General features: G+C 47.2%; 1 protein-coding gene across 1 annotated transcript in view; it reads right to left on the bottom strand.

The window, feature by feature from the left end:
- Positions 1-8014: 8014 nt before the first annotated feature.
- LOC139261598 (uncharacterized) overlaps positions 8015-18652 on the bottom strand; it is a 44321-nt gene continuing 33683 nt past the window's right edge. Inside the window, exons 6-7 of the mRNA XM_070877074.1 lie at positions 13398-13507; positions 8015-8188 (exon numbers count right to left, since the gene is read on the bottom strand). Coding sequence (XP_070733175.1) covers positions 8075-8188; positions 13398-13507 — 224 coding nt within the window. The 3' untranslated portion in view covers positions 8015-8074. The remainder of the gene's footprint in view (positions 8189-13397; positions 13508-18652) is intronic.

Below are 18652 nucleotides of genomic sequence, written 5' to 3'. Positions count from 1 at the left end.
TCCATACAATACATTTGGGTGCTGACGGCAGTTCCGTTCAATACATTTGCTTGCTTTATATTTCGAGGTACATTTCAGTACAATCCAGGATACATTGTAATACAGTCATCAAATTACTTTACTAGTGACACTATACGGTACACGGAATGGGTGAGGGTACAGTTACATTTCTTTGCAACATACATTACTAAACAGAACTTGCATTATACATGGAACTACACAGGTGTTTTCAGATCATGGTGCTCTATGTATACAACAAGTTTACAAGTACAGCCCGAGGGGAGTTTTATACTGATTCCAGCCCCTGGGTTTACCGTGGTGGAAGGACTTTAAACTGTGGCCCTTCCCCACCGTGCCTTTGCGGCGACTGCACCAATTGTTAGTGTGACCCTCAGCACGTACTCCTGGACCTTGGATTGTGCCAGTCTGCAACACACAGACGTGGACATCTCCTTGCTCTGGAAGACCAGCAAGTTTCGGGAAGACCAAAGTGTGTCTTTCACTGAGTTGATGGCCCTCCAGCAGCTGATGATGTCTGTCTCGGTGTGTGTCCCTGGGAACAGCCCGTAGAGCACAGAGTCCTGTGTTACGGAGCTGCTCGGGATGAACCTCGACAGCAACCACTGCATCTCCATCCAGACCTGCCTTGCAAAGGGGCAATCCCGAAGGAGATAGATGACAGTCTCGTCCGCACCACAGCCAACTCTGGGGCAGAGGGCCGTGTCTCTGAAACCCCGGCTGTGTATGAAGGATCTGACGGGTAGGGCCCTCCTCACCACCAACCAAGCTACACCTTGGTGCTTGTGTGAAAGCTCTGGCGATGAGATGTTCTGCCAGATGAGTTCGACAGTCTGCTCGGGGAACCACCCAACAGGGTCCACCCTCTCCTTCTTCCGTAGGGCGTCCAGGACCTTGCGTGCCGACCACTGCTTTATGGCCTTGTGGTCAAAGGGGTTTTTTCTGAAAAACTTTCCCACGAAGGACAGGTGGACAGGCATGTTTCAACTTGTGGGGGCGTTTCGCGGCAGCGTGGCCAGACCCATCCTTCGCAACACCGGGGACAGGTAGACCCTCAGCACGTAGTGACACTTGGTGTTTGTGTACCGTGAGTCTGTGCACAGCTTGATGCAGCCGCACACAAAGGTGGCCATCGGGATAAGGGCCACGTTCGGAACATCCTTTCCTCCACTGTCCAGAGATTTGTACATCGTGTCTCTGCGGACACGGTCTATTTTCAATCTCCAGACAAAGTGGAAGACGGCCCGGGTGACTGCCACAGCACAGGAGCGTGAGATAGGCCAGACCTGTGCCACGTACAACACCGAGAGCACCTCACTCCTGATGACCAGGTTCTTTCCTGCGATGGAGAGGGAGTGCAGCTTCCACCATCCCAGTTATTGTTTCACTTTGGTGATACGCTCTTCCCAGTTTTTGGCGCACGCCCCGTCCGCTCCGACCCATATTCCCAACACCTTCAGGTAATCTGGCTTAACAGTGAAGGGAATAAAGGATCGGTCGGCCCAGTTGCCAAAGAACATGGCCTGGCTCTTGCTGTGATTGACCTTCACTCCCGAGGCCAGTTCAAACTGGTCGCAAATTGTGAGCAATCTGCGGACCGACTGCGGATCAGAGCAAAAGATGGTGACATCGTCCATGTACAGGGAGATCTTGACCTGAGCACCTCCGCTGCCTGGGATCGTCACCCCTCTAATGCCCGCATCCTTCCTGATGGACTCGGCAAAGGGCTCGATACAGCACACAAACAAGACAGAGGAGAGGGGACAGCCTTGCCTGACTCCAGACCTGATCGGAAAGCTTTCAGTTTCCCACCCGTTGATTAGAACTGTGCTACTGATGTCTGTGTAGAGCAGTTGGTTCCAATTGCAGATACCCTCCCAAACCCCATCTTGGAGAGCATGTCCATCAGGTACGTGTGCGATATCCTGTCAAAGGCCTTCTCCTGGTCTAAGCTGATTAAACAGGTGTCCACCCTCCTGTCCCGCACGTAGGCGATCGTATCCCTGAGTTGCGCGAGGCTATCAGAGATCTTCCTGCCGGGGATCACCAGCTCCAGAGCAGACTTGACCATGTTGGCGATGACCTTCAACAGGATCATGTAGTCCATATTGAGCAGCGAGATGGGCCGCCAGTCTTTGATTCCCTCCCTCTCCCCCTTCTGCTTGTAGGTGAAGGTGATGATGCCTTTCCTCATTGATTCTTAACAAATTTCCTTCCCTTTTTGAGCCAGGCATTGGAAACTCTTCCAGGGCGAAGGTGCGGATCCACTTGGTCCCAGAGGCACGACCCATTCACCACAAGGCGCGAGGGAGAGAATAGAAATCGAGCTGGACAGGCTGCAATGCGAGGGCATCAGCTCCCCAGTGGAATTCAGTGAGTGGGCCAGCCCGATTGTTCCAGTACTCAAAATGATGGCACGGTCAGGATTTGCGATGATAAAGTTACTCTTAATTGTTTCTCGTTACAGGACCAATACCCGCTACCTAAGGCAGATGACCTATTTGCGACGCTGGCAGGAGGCAAGACGTTCACCAAGCTCGACCTGACTTCGGCCTACATGACGCAGGAGCTGGATAAGTCTTTAAAGGGCCGCACCTGCATCAACACACACAAAGGACTGTTCATTTACAACAGATGCCCGTTTGGAATTCGGTCGGCTGCAGCGATCTTCCAGAAAGACATGGAGAGCCGATTCAAGTCGGTACCACGCATGGTGGTTTTTCAGGGCGATATATTGGTCACGGGTCGGGACACCATCGAGCACCTACAGAACCTGGAGGAGGTCCTCGCGCAGGGCTGCGGCTGAAGCGGTCAAAATGTGTCTTCATGGCAACAGAAGTGGAGTTTTTGGGGAGAAAGTTCATGGCGGATGGCATTCTGTCCACAGACGCCAAGATAGAGGCTATCAGGAACGTGCCCAGGCCACAGAACGTCATGGCTACGGTCGTTCCTGGGACTCCTCAACTATTTTGGTAACTTCCTACTGGGATTAAGCACCCTCTTAGAGCCCCTACATGTGTTATTGCGTAAAGGTGAGAAGTGGGTATGGGGAAAAAACCAAGTAGTTGCTTTTGAGAAAGCCAGAAACATTTTATGCTCTAACAAGCTGCTTGTATTGTATAACACATGTAAAAGACTTGTGCTAGCATGTGACTTGTCGTCGTACGGAGTCGGGTGTGTATTACAACAAGCTAACGTTGTGGGGAAGTTGCAACCTGTCGCCTATGCTTCCAGGAGTTTGTCTAAGGCCGAGAGGGCCGACAGCATGATTGAGAATGAGGCATTAGCGTGTGTGTTCGGGGTAAAGAAAATGCATCAGTAACTGTTTGTCCTCAAATTTGAGCTGGAAACCGATCACAAGCCCCTCATATCCCTGTTCGCTGAAAACAAGGGGATAAATATAAATGCCTCAGCCCGCATACAAAGGTGGGCACTCGCACTATCAGCATATAACTATACCATCCACCACAGGCCAGGCCCCGAGAACTGTGCGGATGCTCTCAGTCGGCTACCATTGCCCACCACGGGGGTGGAAATGGCGCAGCCTGCAAACTTGTTGATGTTGGCACAGCCCGCAGACTTGTTGCTGGTCATGGAAGCGTTTGAAAATGATAAATCACCTGTCACGGCCCGCCAGATTATGACTTGGACCATCCAAGATCCTCTGCTGTCCCTAGTAAAAAAAACTGTGTACTGCATGGGAGCTGGGCCAGCATCCCCGTTGAAATGCAAGAGCCAATCAAGCCATTCCAGCGGCGAAAGGACAATCTGTCCATTCAGGCAGACTGCCTGTTGTGGGGTAACCGCGTAGTGTTACCCAAAAATGGCAGGGAGATGTTCATCTCGGATCTCCACAGCACACACCTGGGTATTGTAATGATGAAAGCGATAGCCAGATCCCACGTGTGGTGCCCGGTATCGACTCTGACTTAGAGTCCTGTGTACGGCAATGCAATGTGTGTGCTCAGTTGAGCAACGTGCCCAGAGAGGCACCACTAAGTTTGTGGTCCTGGCCCTCCAGACCATGGTCAAGTATCCATGTCGACTGTGCGGGCCCGTTTCTCAGTAAAATGTTCCTGGTGATGGTGGATGCTTTTTCAAAATGGATTGAATGTGAAATAATGTCGGGAAGCACTGCCACCGCCACCATTGAAAGCCTGAGGGCCATGTTTGCCACCCACGGCCTGCCTGACATACTGGTCAGTGACAACGGGCCATGTTTCACCAGTGCCGAATTTAAAGAATTCATGACCCGCAATGGGATCAAACATGTCACCTTGGCCCCGTTTAAACCAGCCTCCAATGGGCAGGGCAGAGCGGGCAGTACAAACAATCAAACAGAGCCTTAAACGAGTCACAGAAGGCTCACTCCAAACCCGCCTGTCCCGAGTACTGCTCAGCTACCGCACGAGACCCCACTCACTCACAGGGGTGCCCCCGGCTGAGCTACTCATGAAAAGAACACTTAAAACCAGACTCTCGCTGGTTCACCCCAACCTGCATGATCAGGTAGAGAGCAGGCGGCAGCAACAAAATGTAAACGATGGTCGCGGCACTGTGTCACGGGAAATTGATCTGAATGACCCTGTGTATGTGCTAAACTATGGACATGGTCCCAAGTGGATCGCGGGCACGGTGATAGCTAAAGAAGGGAGTAGGGTGTTTGTAGTCAAACTAGACAATGGACAAATTTGCAGAAAGCACCTGGACCAAACGAGGCTGCGGTTCATAGACTGCCCTGAACAACCCACCTTTTTCGAGCCCACAACACACACCCAAAGGATCAACGACACCACCCCAGACCAGGAAATGGAACCCAGCAAGGCCAGGCTCACCCAGCAGCCCTGCAGGACCAATAACACGCCAGCCCAGCGAGGGCACAGCCAACACACCAGAACAGACATTTGTACCGAGGCGGTCCACCAGGGAAAGGCTCCCGACCGCCTCACCTTGTAAATAGTTTTCACTTTGACTTTGGCGGGGGAGTGATGTTGTGTATCTGTAAAGCATGCACTCCCATGTTCCACCACCAGGGAGCGCATCCCCTGAAGTCCCAAGGGATCCCAGCATAAGCCGGATAAGCCGGCCCCTAAGGCCTGTTCCTCACTCTGGAGTGTCTTAATAAAGACTGAGGTCACTGTTACTTTAACCTCTCTGTGTGCAGTCTCATCTGTGTTAGGAACACAATAGGTGCAATTCTAAAGGGAGTGAATGAACAGAGAGACCTGGGGGTATATGGAGGTGGCAGGGTGGTTGACAAAATGGTTAAGAAAGCTTATGAGATCCTGGGCTTTATAATTAGAGAGAGAGTGCAAAAGCAAGGACACTATGATGAACCTGTATAAAACACCGGTTCGGCCTGTGCTGCAGTATTGTGACCAATTCTGGGCACCACACTTTAGGAGGGATGTGAAGGCCTTAGAGAGGGTGCAGAGGAGATTTACCAGAATGGTTCCAGGGATGTGGGGCTTCAGTTACGTGGATAGATTGGAGAAGCTGGGGTTGTTCTCCTTGGAGCAGAGAAGGTTGAGAGGAGATTTGATCATGAGGGGTCTGGACAGAGTAGATCGAGAGAAACTGTTCCCATTGGTGGAAGGGTCAAGAACCAGAGGACACAGATTTAAGGTGATTGGCAGGAGAACCAAAGGCGAGATGAGGAAAAACGTTTTTATGCAGTAAGTGGTTCAGATCTGGAATGCACGGCCTGAGAGGGTGGTGGAGGCAGATTCAATCGTGGCTTTCAAAAGGGAATTGGATAAGTAGCTGATGTTAAACAATTTGCAGGGCTCCGGGGAAAGGGCGGGGGAGGGGGATAAGCTGAAGTGATAGTTTTTTATTTACACAGATCCATTACCTTGGATACATTCCCGTAAATGGTCAAAAGAATGAAGTCCAAAGGAAAGGGAAATGTATTCTCATTATTGCAACATGGGTAAAGAGGAATAAGAACAGAACACGCAGGAAATACTCAGCGGGTCAGGCAGCATCTGTGGAGAGAGAAACAGAGTTAATGTTTCAGCTCGATGACCTTTCAACAGAACTGGAAGATGTTGGAGATTTGACAGTTTTCAAGCAAGTCGAGATCCAGAGAAAAGTGTGTGTGGAAAGAACAAAGGGGAAGGTGTGTGATCGGGAGAGGGTCGGAGTGATTCAATGACAATACTTTCCCATTCCATTCCCAACCAATCTCTTCATCACAATCTATCAGTGCAATCAGCAAACAATTGATTAGCAGGGCTTTTAAATGATTGTTGAGGATAAATTAATAGAACATTCCCAGAACTGGAATAATTCCCACTTTAATTTGCATATTTACTTTCCCACAACTTTTATTCATGCTGGTTCTTTTCTGTTAATCTTTCAGTCGCAGTCTGCTGCAAACAATTCCCTTGGTGAGAGCATGGAGACATCCTTCCCCTGAGATTGTCCGAGGGACTGTCTAAGGGAGAGAAAACTGTAGCCCCAGTGTGGAGCCTCACCGGCCGCGAGTGGAGATCAGCAAATCTGCCCAATGTCCGATGAATTTCCACCCTTTGTAATTTCATACAGTGACCGGGAAAGTTAGCACTTGTAAAGTAAAATAACAGATACTGAGACTGACTGGGAACTATTGAACTGTAAACTTTGGGATATAAACTAATCCAGTTACATAAAAGATTACCACAAAATAAATCCAGAATAAAAACACAAATCTATTTCTAAAGTTTCCACGATGTATCGATGTAGGTTCCTGAGGCTGCAGAACTCGATGGGCAGAGACACCATGGGCTGAATGCAGGGCTGGATTAAGGCTGTGTGGGGCCTAAGGTTAATAGGAGGGAAGGGCCTATATATGTACTATATATTGGTATCTATGGGGGATATCTAGGGGTATCTATGGGGGATATCGATGGGTATCTATGGGGGATATCTAGGGGTATCTATGGGGGATATCTAGGGGTATCTATGAGGGATATCTAGGGGTATCTATGGGGGATATCTAGGGGTATCTATGAGGGATATCTAGGGGTATCTATGGGGGATATCTAGGGGTATCTATGAGGGATATCTAGGGGTATCTATGGGGGATATCTAGGGGTATCTATGAGGGATATCTAGGGGTATCTATGGGGGATATCTAGGGGTATCTATGAGGGATATCTAGGGGTATCTATGGGGGATATCGAGGGGTATCTATGAGGGATATCTAGGGGTATCTATGAGGGATATCTAGGGGTATCTATGGGGGATATCTAGGGGTATCTATGGGGGATATCTAGGGGTATCTATGGGGGATATCTAGGGGTATCTATGGGGGATATCTAGGGGTATCTATGGGGGATATCTAGGGGTATCTATGGGGGATATCAAGGGGTATCTATGGGGATATCTAGGGGTATCTATGGGGATATCTAGGGGTATCTATGGGGGATATCGAGGGGTATCTATGAGGGATATCGAGGGGTATCTATGGGGGATATCGAGGGGTATCTATGAGGGATATCGAGGGGTATCTATGGGGGATATCTAGGGGTATCTATGGGGGATATCTAGGGGTATCTATGGGGGATATCTAGGGGTATCTATGGGGGATATCTAGGGGTATCTATGGGGGATATCTAGGGGTATCTATGAGGACATACTTACTCGACTAAATACTTTTCACATTTGACTTTGTCGTCTACATTTCCACTTTCAAAAGATAAATGAAAATACTTCATCCTTTTGTAAGGATTCACAATGATCAGACCTGATATTATAGCACTGGTCCTGTGAACAGTGCACATAACTCTCTGGGTGAATCATTTTTGGATATTTAAACATGTTTCCAGATTGTCACAGAATTTTAAACACACTTTGAGCCATAAGGACACAATATTTTGCACCTCTGAAGATATAATTATGCAGTTATATATGATATTGCTTCGCCAACCTTGTGATAAAGATTTAGGGTTAATGGTATAAAAATGAGGGCCTAAAGTCGAGGGCCGAAAAAATGAGGTCCTAAGGCTATAGCCTTCTTAGCCAATGGGTTAATCCGGCCCTGGCTGAATGGCCTCCTTCTATGCTGTACCAGTCATTCTATGGTCTCCAGATCAGGGTCAGAGTTCAGGGTCTGTAATGCGATAGCTTCTGGTGCATCATCTGTTTCATTTCCTGTCGCCTTGTGTGGGCTCCCGCTGTGCGATATCTGACAAAAGACAAGAAATGTGCTTTAAATAAAGAGTTTATGCTTCAAGAATAAACAGTGGACTGGAAGTGATGGATAAAGAGGAAGTTGAATAGAGGAGTAATTTTACAGAATGGGGAACAGAACAGAACATGGCCCACACATCACTGGCTCAGTGTTACTGAGATAATTTCAACAATTAAAGGTTCAGTCATTGGAAGAAGTAGACCTGATTAAAACGATAAACTAACTCCAGTTACTGAGAGAAGATATTGTGGAAGATTTTTCCCACTATGAATATATGAATGTAAAATAAGTTTATACTTTTGAGGTTAAAGGTCATGGCCATAGTGTGACCACATTTCTAAGAGGTTCTCCCTGTGGTTGACTGACCTCACCAGTAAAGTTACCTCGTTGAACTTATAACTCTGCTTCTGACACAACAATGGTCTCCTCCTGAAGCTACTGATCCTGTCTCTTTTGTTACCTCCCTGAGCTGTGATCTGCTGTGACGTTTATCAGAATCATTCATTTTCACAAAATCAGTCATACTGTTCAATTTATTGTCATTTTTAATCTTACTTTTCAAATAATATTGGTTTCTGGCAACATGGAAGTCATTAACTTCCAATATCAAAGAGGAATATGTTTGATAGTAAATTAAATGAACATAGAAACATGAACATAGAAAATAGGTGCAGGAGTAGGCCATTCAGCCCTTCGAGCCTGCACCGCCATTCAATAAGATCATGGCTGATCATTCCCTCAGTACCCCTTTCCTGCTTTCTCTCCATACCCCTTGATCCCTTTAGCCATAAGGGCCATATCTAACTTCCTCTTGAATATATCCAATGAACTGGTCTCAATGAGTCTCTGCGGCAGGGAATCCCACAGGTTAACAACTCTCTGAGTGAAGAAGTTCCTCCTCATCTCAGTCCTAAATGGCCTACCCCTTATCCTAAGACGGTGTCCCCTGGTTCTGGACTTCCCCAACATCGGAAACATTCTTCCTGCATCTAACCTGTCCAGTCCCGTCAGAATTTTATATGTTTCTATGAGATCCCCTCTCATCCTTCGAAACTCCAATGTATAAAGGCCCAGTTGATCCAGTCTCTCCTCATTTGTCAGTCCTGCCATCCCAGGAATCAGTCTGGTGAACTTTCGCTGCACTGCCTCAATAGCAAGAACATCCTTCCTCAGATTAGGAGACCAAAACTGAACACAATATTCCAGGTGAGGCCTCACCAAGGCCCTGTACAACTGCAGTAAGACCTCCCTGCTCCTATACTCAAATCCCCTAGCTATGAAGGCCAACATACCATTTGCCTTCTTCACCGCCTGCTGTACCTGTATGCCAATTTTCAATGACTGATGAACCATGACACCCAGGTCTCATTGCACCTCCCCTTTTCCTAGTCTGTCACCATTCAGATAATATTCTGTCTTCGCGTTTTTGCCCCCAAAGTGGATAACCTCACATTTATCCACATTATACTGCATCTGCCATGCATTTGCCCACTCACCTGACCTGTCCAAGTCACCCTGCAGCCTCTTAGCGTCCTCCTCACAGCTCACACTGCCACCCAGCTTAGTGTCATGTGCAAACTTGGAGACATTACACTCAATTCCTTCATCCAAATCATTGATGTATATTGGAAAGAGCTGGGGTCCCAGCACTGAGCCCTGCAGTACTCCACTAGTCACTGCCTGCCATTCTGAAAAGGACCCGTTTATCCCGACTCTCTGCTTCCTGTCTGCCAACCAGTTCTCTATCCACGTCAGTATATTACCCCCAATACCATGTGCTTTGATTTTGCACACCAATCTCTTGTGTGGGACCTTGTCAAAAGCCTTTTGAAAGTCCAAATACACCACATCCACTGGTTCTCCCTTGTCAACTCTACTAGTTATATCCTCAAAAAATTCCAGAAGATTTGTCAAGCATGATTTCCCTTTCATAAATCCATGCTGACTTGGGCGGATCCGGTCACTGCTTTCCAAATGCGCTGCTATTTCATCCTTAATAATTGATTCCAACATTTTCCCCACTACTGATGTCAGGCTAACCGGTCTATAATTACCCGCTTTCTCTCTCCCTCCCTTTTTAAAAAGTGGTGTTACATTAGTTACCCTCCAGTCCATAGGAACTGATCCAGAGTCGATAGACTGTTGGAAAATGATCTCCAATGTATCCACTATTTCTAGGGCCACTTCCTTAAGTACTCTGGGATGCAGACTATCAGGCCCTGGGGATTTATCGGCCTTCAATCCCATCAATTTCCCTAACACAATTTCCCGCCTAATAAGGATTTCCTTCAGTTCCTCCTTCTCACTAGACCCTCGGTCCCCTAGTATTTCCGGAAGGTTATTTGTGTCTTCCTTAGTGAAGACAGAACCGATTTGTTGACTTGGTCTGCCATTTCTTTGTTCCCCATTATAAATTCACCTGATTATGACTGCAAGGGACCTACATTTGTCTTCACTAATCTTTTTCTCTTCACATATCTACAGAAGCTTTTGCAGTCAGTTTTTATGTTCTCGGCAAGCTTCTTCTCACATTCTATTTTCCCACTCCTAATTAAATCCTTTGTTCTCCTCTGCTGAATTCTAAATTTCTCCCAGTCCTCAGGTTTGTTGCTTTTCCTGGCCAATTTATATACCTCTTCCTTGGATTGAACATTATCATTAATTTCTCTTGTTAGCCACGGTTAAGCAACCGTCCTCTTTTTATTTTTACTCCAGACAGGGATGTACAATTGCTGGAGTTCATCCATGTGATCTTTAAATGTTTGCCACTGACTATCCACCGTATCATTTGCCAGTCTATTCTAGCCAATTCACGCCTCAAACCATCGAAGTTACCTTTCCTTAAGTTCAGGACCTTAGTTTCTGAATTAACTTTGTCACTCTCCATCTTAATAAAGAATTCTACCATATTATGGTCACTTTTCCCCAAGGGGCCTCGCACAACAAGATTGCTAATTAGTCCTTTCTCATTACACATCACCCAGTCTGGGATGGCCATCTCCCTCGTTGGTTCCTCGAGATATTGGTCTAGAGAACCATCCCTAATACACTCCAGGCAATCCTCCTCCACCGCATTGCTACCAGTTTGGTTAGCTCAATCAATATGTAGATTAAAGTCGCCCATGATAACTGCTGTACCTTTATTGCATACATCCCTAATTTCTTGTTTGATGCTGTCCCCAACCTCACTACTACTGTTTGGTGGTCTGCACACAACTCCCACTAGCATTTTCTGACCTTTGGTATTCCGTAGCTCCACTCATACCGATTCCACATCATCCAAGCTAATGTCCTTCCTTACAATTGCATTAATTTCCTCTTTAACCAGCAACGCCACCCCGCCTCCTTTTCCTTTCTGTCTATCCTTCTTAAATGTTGACTACCCCTGGATGTTGAGTTCCCAGCCTTGGTCACCCTGGAGCCATGTCTCCGTGATGCCAATGACATCATTACCGTTAACTACTATCTGCGCAGTTAATTCGTCCACCTTATTCCGAATACTCCTCGCATTGAGGCACAGAGCCTTCAGGCTTGTGTTTTTAACACACTTTGCCCCTTTAGAATTTTGGTGTCATGTGGCCCTTTTTGCTTTTTGCCTTAGGTTTCCCTGCCCTCCACTTTTACAATTCTCCTTTCTATCTTTTGCTTCTGCCCCCATTCTAGTTCCCTCTGTCTCCCTACATAGGTTCCCATCCCCCTGCCATATTAGTTTAACTCCTCCCCAACAGCACTAGCAAACACTCCCCCTGGGACATTGGTTCCGGTCTTGCCCAGGTGCAGACCGTCCGGTTTGTACTGGTCCCACCTCCCCCAGAACTGGTTCCAATGTCCCAGGAATTTGAATCCCTCCCTTGTGCACCACTCCTCAAGCCACGTATTCATCTGAGCTATCCTGCGATTCCTACTCTGACTAGCACGTGATTAGTTATCCTGAGATTACTACTTTTGAGGTCCTACTTTCTAATTTAGCTCCGAGCTCCCTAATTCGTCTCGTAGGATCTCATCCCGTTTTTTACCTATATTCTTGGTACCTATATGCCCCATGACAATAATTTGAATTCTAGAATATTGGACTCAATGTGAGCAATCTCCTTTGATTTTCCATTTTAATTTTATTCACTGATAATCAGGTACGGCTCTCAGAGATCTCTCTGACATTCCAGGCTGGAGCTCACACACACACACAGAGGTTGGGGTGAATAGTATAGACTAAATTTAGGGGAGGCTAGATAAGTACACGAGGGAGAAAGGAATAGAAGGATGTGTCGATTGGGTGGGAGGTGGCTCATGTGGAGCATAAACCCCGACATGGACCAGCTGGGCCGAATGGCCTGTTTCTCTCTGTGAATTCTATGTAAACATCCTGAACAATACAGGTTACCTCACATCCTTCATGTAAGTTCAAACCTTCCACTAGTTACCACATTGCTGTGCCTCTCACCCCAACAGTTCCCATTCTACAATTCCTCGCACACAGCCCTGAAACACTCCTTCCTCGAACACTACCCCAACTGGGCTCTCCCAAACAGAAACTTTCCTTTTGAATGGACTGAGATTTGACCGTGAGTTAATCAGGTGAACCAAACCTACCACAGAGGAAGTGGTTTACAGAGCGACAAATTCATTTCTATGCCCCAACACTCCTGCAGCTCTCTGGCGCCACCAGGCCACAGCAACAGGAATAACAGCAACGTTAAAATGATCAAACTCATTGCCAAACAAGCATTTGTATTTTGAGTTCATCTTAATTTTTACAGGTCGTGCTTTAACTGTTCAACTATTGGTTCCTGACAACTTTCAAGTTACTAATTTCCAAGAGGAATACTTGTGACAGTAAATGAAAAATAGTCAAAGATTGGGCCCCTAGTTTGAGCATTGTCCAATCATTGTCCAGCTATGGCCCTCCGAGATCTCCCTGATTCCTTCCTCAGAGCCTGGTGGAAAGTGGCAGCAGGGAAGTTAGTGCTGTTTGAATCAGGAAAAACATTCAAAGCTGTAAGAATTTAGCGAATTTGGAACAATTGCTTTCTTTAAATGTGCCAATCAATGATTCTTTAAATTCAGTACAATGTACAATATTTAAATAACATTTAAAAATACAGTTTGTGACATAATATCTGTTCAAAGAACATCAGTTTATCCGTGTCAAGTGACAGCTCGGCACTAATTCCTGATTTACTGGAAAGCTAAAAGAAATTCTTACTCTGTTCATCCTCTTCAAGCAGGAAATGAGTCCGACAGCAATGCCCAGTTTAACCAACAAGTAGCCCGAAACTGTGACCATCCAAATGGTCGGAAGTGGTCTCACTCTCACTGTGAAGGACAAAGTTAGAGTTTCAGTTTCACTCTCCATCTCGTTGAATATTTAAATACTCCTGTCAGTCATTCTATAAAAGATGTGGAAAGTGAAAACATTCAGCTTTAAACACTGGGAGCCAGAGGGCCAAATATTTCCACCAAGACCAAGTCCACGTCTTCTTTTTGTCCCATTTTATGTGTCTGGATTTGACTATTTTCATCAGATTATAGTGGGTGCAATAGCTTTAAATTAAAGTGAGCAGCTCTGAGGGAAAAGGGAGCGAATTAACGGGCATCAACTGGATGTAGACGTTAACCATCAAGGTGTCAGACAGACCCAGATCTGGAACTGGCATCACTAAAAAACACCCACGGTAACAAGGTGCAATTTTGTTGGAACTGTTCATATCTACCAGTCCGATCATGCGTGTTTTTAAAGTTCCGTGTGTTCTTGCAATGTTTATCTATGGAAGTAAAGTTCCCTCGACACTGTCCCATCAAACACTCCCAGGGCAGCTACAGCACGGGGTTAGATACAGAGTAAAGCTCCCTCTACACTGTCCCATCAAACACTCCAAGGGCAAGTACAACACGGGTTAGATACAGAGTAAAGCTCCTTCTACACTGTCATAAGAACATAAGAACATAAGAATTAGGAACAGGAGTAGGCCATCTAGCCCCTCGAGCCTGCTCCGCCATTCAACAAGATCATGGCTGATCTGGCCGTGGACTCAGCTCCACTTACCCGCCCGCTCCCCGTAACCCTTAATTCCCTTATTGGTTAAAAATCTATCTATCTGTGACTTGAATACATTCAATGAGCTAGGCTCAACTGCTCCTTGGGCAGAGAATTCCACAGATTCACAACCATCTGGGAGAAGAAATTCCTTCTCAACTCGGTTTTAAATTGGCTCCCCCGTATTTTGAGGCTGTGCCCCCTAGTTCTAGTCTCCCCGACCAGTGGAAACAACCTCTCTGCCTCTATCTTGTCTATCCCTTTCATTATTTTAAATGTTTCTGAAAGATCACCCCTCATCCTTCTGAACTCCAACGAGTAAAGACCCAGTCTACTCAATCTATCATCATAAGGTAACCCTCTCATCTCCGGAATCAGCCTAGTGAATCGTCTCTGTACCCCCTCCAAAGCTAGTATATCCTTCCTTAAGTAAGGTGACCAAAACTGCACGCAGTACTCCAGGTGCGGCCTCACCAATACCCTGTACAGTTGCAGCAGGATCGCCCTGCTTTTGTACTCCATCCCTCTCACAATGAAGGCCAACATTCCATTCGCCTTCCTGATTACCTGCTGCACCTGCAAACTAACTTTTTGGGATTCATGCACAAGGACCCCCAGGTCCCTCTGCACCGCAGCATGTTGTAATTTCTCCCCCATTCAAATAATATTCCCTTTTCCTGTTTTTTTTCCAAGGTGGATGACCTCACATTTTCCGACATTGTATTCCATCTGCCAAACCTTAGCCCATTCGCGTAACCTATCTAAATCTCTTTGCAGGCTCTCTGTGTCCTCTACACAACCCGCTTTCCCACTAATCTTTGTGTCATCTGCAAATTTTGTCACACTACACTCTGTCCCCTCTTCCAGGTCATCTATGTATATTGTAAACAGTTGTGGTCCCAGCACCGATCCCTGTGGCACACCACTAACCACCGATTTCCAACCTGAAAAGGACCCATTTATCCCGACTCTCTGCTTTCTGTCAGCCAGCCAATTCTCTATCCATGCTAATACATTTCCTCTGACTCTGCGTACCTTTATCTTCTGCAGTAACCTTTAGTGTGGCAACTTATCGAATGCCTTTTGGAAATCTAAATACACCACATCCATCGGTACACCTCTATCCACCATGCTCGTTATATCCTCAAAGAATTCCAGTAAATTAGTTAAACATGATTTCCCCTTTGCATGTTGTATCTGCTTGATTGCACTATTCCTATCTAGATGTCCCGCTATTTCTTCCTTAATGATAGCTTCAAGCATTTTCCCACTACAGGTGCTAAACTAACCGGCCTATAGTTACCTGCCTTTTGTCTGCCCCCTTTTTTAAACAGAGGCGTTACATTCGCTGCTTTCCATTTTCCAAGAGTAAAGCGATAAATACCAATGCATTGGCCCGCATCCAGAGATGTGCGCTCGCGTTGTCCGCATACAACTACGCCATCCGCCACAGGCCAGGCACAGAAAACTGCGCCGAGCAGCAGTCGGTGAGAGGCGGGAGCAGCGTGGTGAGGCCTATAAAGGCCCAGCGGGTGTTCCACAGGCAGTCGGTGAGAGGCGGGAGTCGAGGTGAGGCCTATAAAGGCCCAGCGGGTGTTCCACAGGCAGTCGGTGAGAGGCGGGAGTCGAGGTGAGGCCTATAAAGGCCCAGCGGGTGTTCCACAGGCAGTCGGTGAGAGGCGGGAGTCGTGGTGAGGCCTATAAAGGCCCAGTGGGTGTTCCACAGGCAGTCGGTGAGAGGCGGGAGTCGAGGTGCGAGGTGAGGCCTATAAAGGCCCAGCGGGTGTTCCACAGGCAGTCGGTGAGAGGCGGGAGCAGCGTGGTGAGGCCTATAAAGGCCCAGCGGGTGTTCCACAGGCAGTCGGTGAGAGGTGGGAGTCGAGGTGAGGCCTATAAAGGCCCAGCGGGTGTTCCACAGGCAGTCGGTGAGAGGCGGGAGTCGAGGTGAGGCCTATAAAGGCCCAGCGGGTGTTCCACAGGCAGTCGGTGGGAGTCGAGGTGAGGCCTATAAAGGCCCAGCGGGTGTTCCACAGGCAGTCGGTGGGAGTCGAGGTGAGGCCTATAAAGGCGGGGCTTGTGCACCTCCAGCCGGGAGAAAAAGCAGAAAAGAAGTAGAAAGGAATCAAAAGGTGACGTCACAGCCAAAGGGGTAAGTGATTGGCTGGTGATTGGTGAGTAGTTTTTCTTTTTCTTTTTTATTTCAGGAAGTAACCTGTAACAGTGTTGTCACCAATTTAAGGGTATCTAAGGGTTAATTCATGGCAGGAGAGCTCGGTCACGTGATATGCTCTCCTGTACCATGTGGGAACTCAGGGATATTTCCAGTGTCCCTGACGACTACATCTGCGGGAAGTGTATCCGCCTCCAGCTCCTGACAGACCACGTTGCGGAATTGGAGCTGAGGGTGGATTCACTCTGGAGCATCCACGATGCTGAGAATGACGTGAGTAGCACGTGCAGCGAGTTGGTCTTACCGCAGGAGAAGGGTCCACAGCCAGCTAGGGAATGGAAGACCAGCAGGAAGAGTAGTGCAAGGAAGGTAGTGCAGGGGTCCCCTGCGGTCGTCCCCCTGCAAAACAGATACACTGCTTTGAGTACTGTTGAGGGGGATGACTCATCAGGGGAGGGCAGCAGCAGCCAAGTTCATGGCACCGTGGCTGGCTCTGCTGCACAGGAGGGCAGGAAAAAGAGTGGGAGAGCAATAGTGATAGGAGATTCAATTGTAAGGGGAATAGATAGGTGTTTCTGCGGCCGCAACCGAGACTCCAGGATGGTATGTTGCCTTCCTGGTGCAAGGGTCAAGGATGTCTCGGAGCGGGTGCAGGACATTCTAAAAAGGGAGGGAGAACAGCCAGTTGTCGTGGTGCACATTGGTACCAACGACATAGGAAAAAAAAGGGATGAGGTCCTACGAAACGAATTTAAGGAGCTAGGAGCTAAATTAAAAAGTAGAACCTCAAAAGTAGTAATCTCGGGATTGCTACCAGTGCCACGTGCTAGTCAGAGTAGGAATCGCAGGATAGCGCAGATGAATACGTGGCTTGAGCAGTGGTACAGCAGGGAGGGTTTCAAATTCCTGGGGCATTGGAACCGGTTCTGGGGGAGGTGGGACCAGTACAAACCGGACGGTCTGCACCTGGGCAGGACCGGAACCAATGTCCTAGGGGGAGTGTTTGCTAGTGCTGTTGGGGAGGAGTTAAACTAATATGGCAGGGGGATGGGAACCAATGCAGGGAGACAGAGGGAAACAAAAAGGAGACAAAAGCAAAAGACAGAAAGGAGATGAGGAAAAGTGGAGGGCAGAGAAACCCAAGGCAAAAAGGGCCACTGTACAGCAAAATTCTAAAAGGACAAAGGGTGTTAAAAAAACAAGCCTGAAGGCTTTGTGTCTTAATGCAAGGAGTATCCGTAATAAGGTGGATGAATAAACTGTGCAAATAGATGTTAACAAATATGATGTGATTGGGATTACAGAGACGTGGCTCCAGGATGTTCAGGGCTGGGAACTCAACATCCAGGGGTATTCAACATTCAGGAAGATGGAATAAAAGGAAAAGGAGGTGGGGTAGCATTGCTGGTTAAAGAGGAGATGAATGCAATAGTTAGGAATGACATTAGCTTGGATGATGTGGAATCTATATGGGTAGAGCTGCAGAACACCAAAGGGCAAAAAACATTAGTGGGAGTTGTGTACAGACCTCCAAACAGCAGTAGTGATGTTGGGGAGGGCATCAAACAGGAAATTAGGGGTGCATACAATAAAGGTGCAGCAATTATAATGGGTGACTTTAATATGCACATAGATTGGGCTAACCAAACTGGAAGCAATACGGTGGAGGAGGATTTCCTGGAGTGCATAAGGGATGGTTTTCGAGACCAATATGTCGAGGAACCAACTAGGGGGGAGGCCATCTTAGACTGGGTGTTGTGTAATGAGAGAGGATTAATTAGCAATCGCGTTGTGCGAGGCCCCTTGGTGACCATAATATGGTGGAATTCTGCATTAGGATGGAGAATGAAACAGTTAATTCAGAGACTATGGTCCAGAACTTAAAGAAGGGTAACTTTGAAGGTATGAGGCATGAATTGGCTAGGATAGATTGGCGAATGATACTTAAGGGGTTGACTGTGGATGGGCAATGGCAGACATTTAGAGACCGCATGGATGAACTACAACAATTTTACATTCCTGTCTGGCGTAAAAATAAAAAAGGGAAGGTGGCTCAACCGTGGCTATCAAGGGAAATCAGGGATAGTATTAAAGCCAAGGAAGTGGCATACAAATTGGCCAGAAATAGCAGCGAACCCGGGGACTGGGAGGAATTTAGAACTCAGCAGAGGAGGACAAAGGGTTTGATTAGGGCAGGGAAAATGGAGTACGAGAAGAAGCTTGCAAGAAACATTAAAACGATTGCAAAAGTTTC

The sequence above is a fragment of the Pristiophorus japonicus genome, chromosome 1, assembly GCF_044704955.1.
Source record: "Pristiophorus japonicus isolate sPriJap1 chromosome 1, sPriJap1.hap1, whole genome shotgun sequence".
NCBI classification, from domain to species: Eukaryota; Metazoa; Chordata; class Chondrichthyes; family Pristiophoridae; genus Pristiophorus; species Pristiophorus japonicus.
Note: the sequence above shows the minus strand (reverse complement) of the source record. Positions and strands in the feature narration are given on the sequence as shown.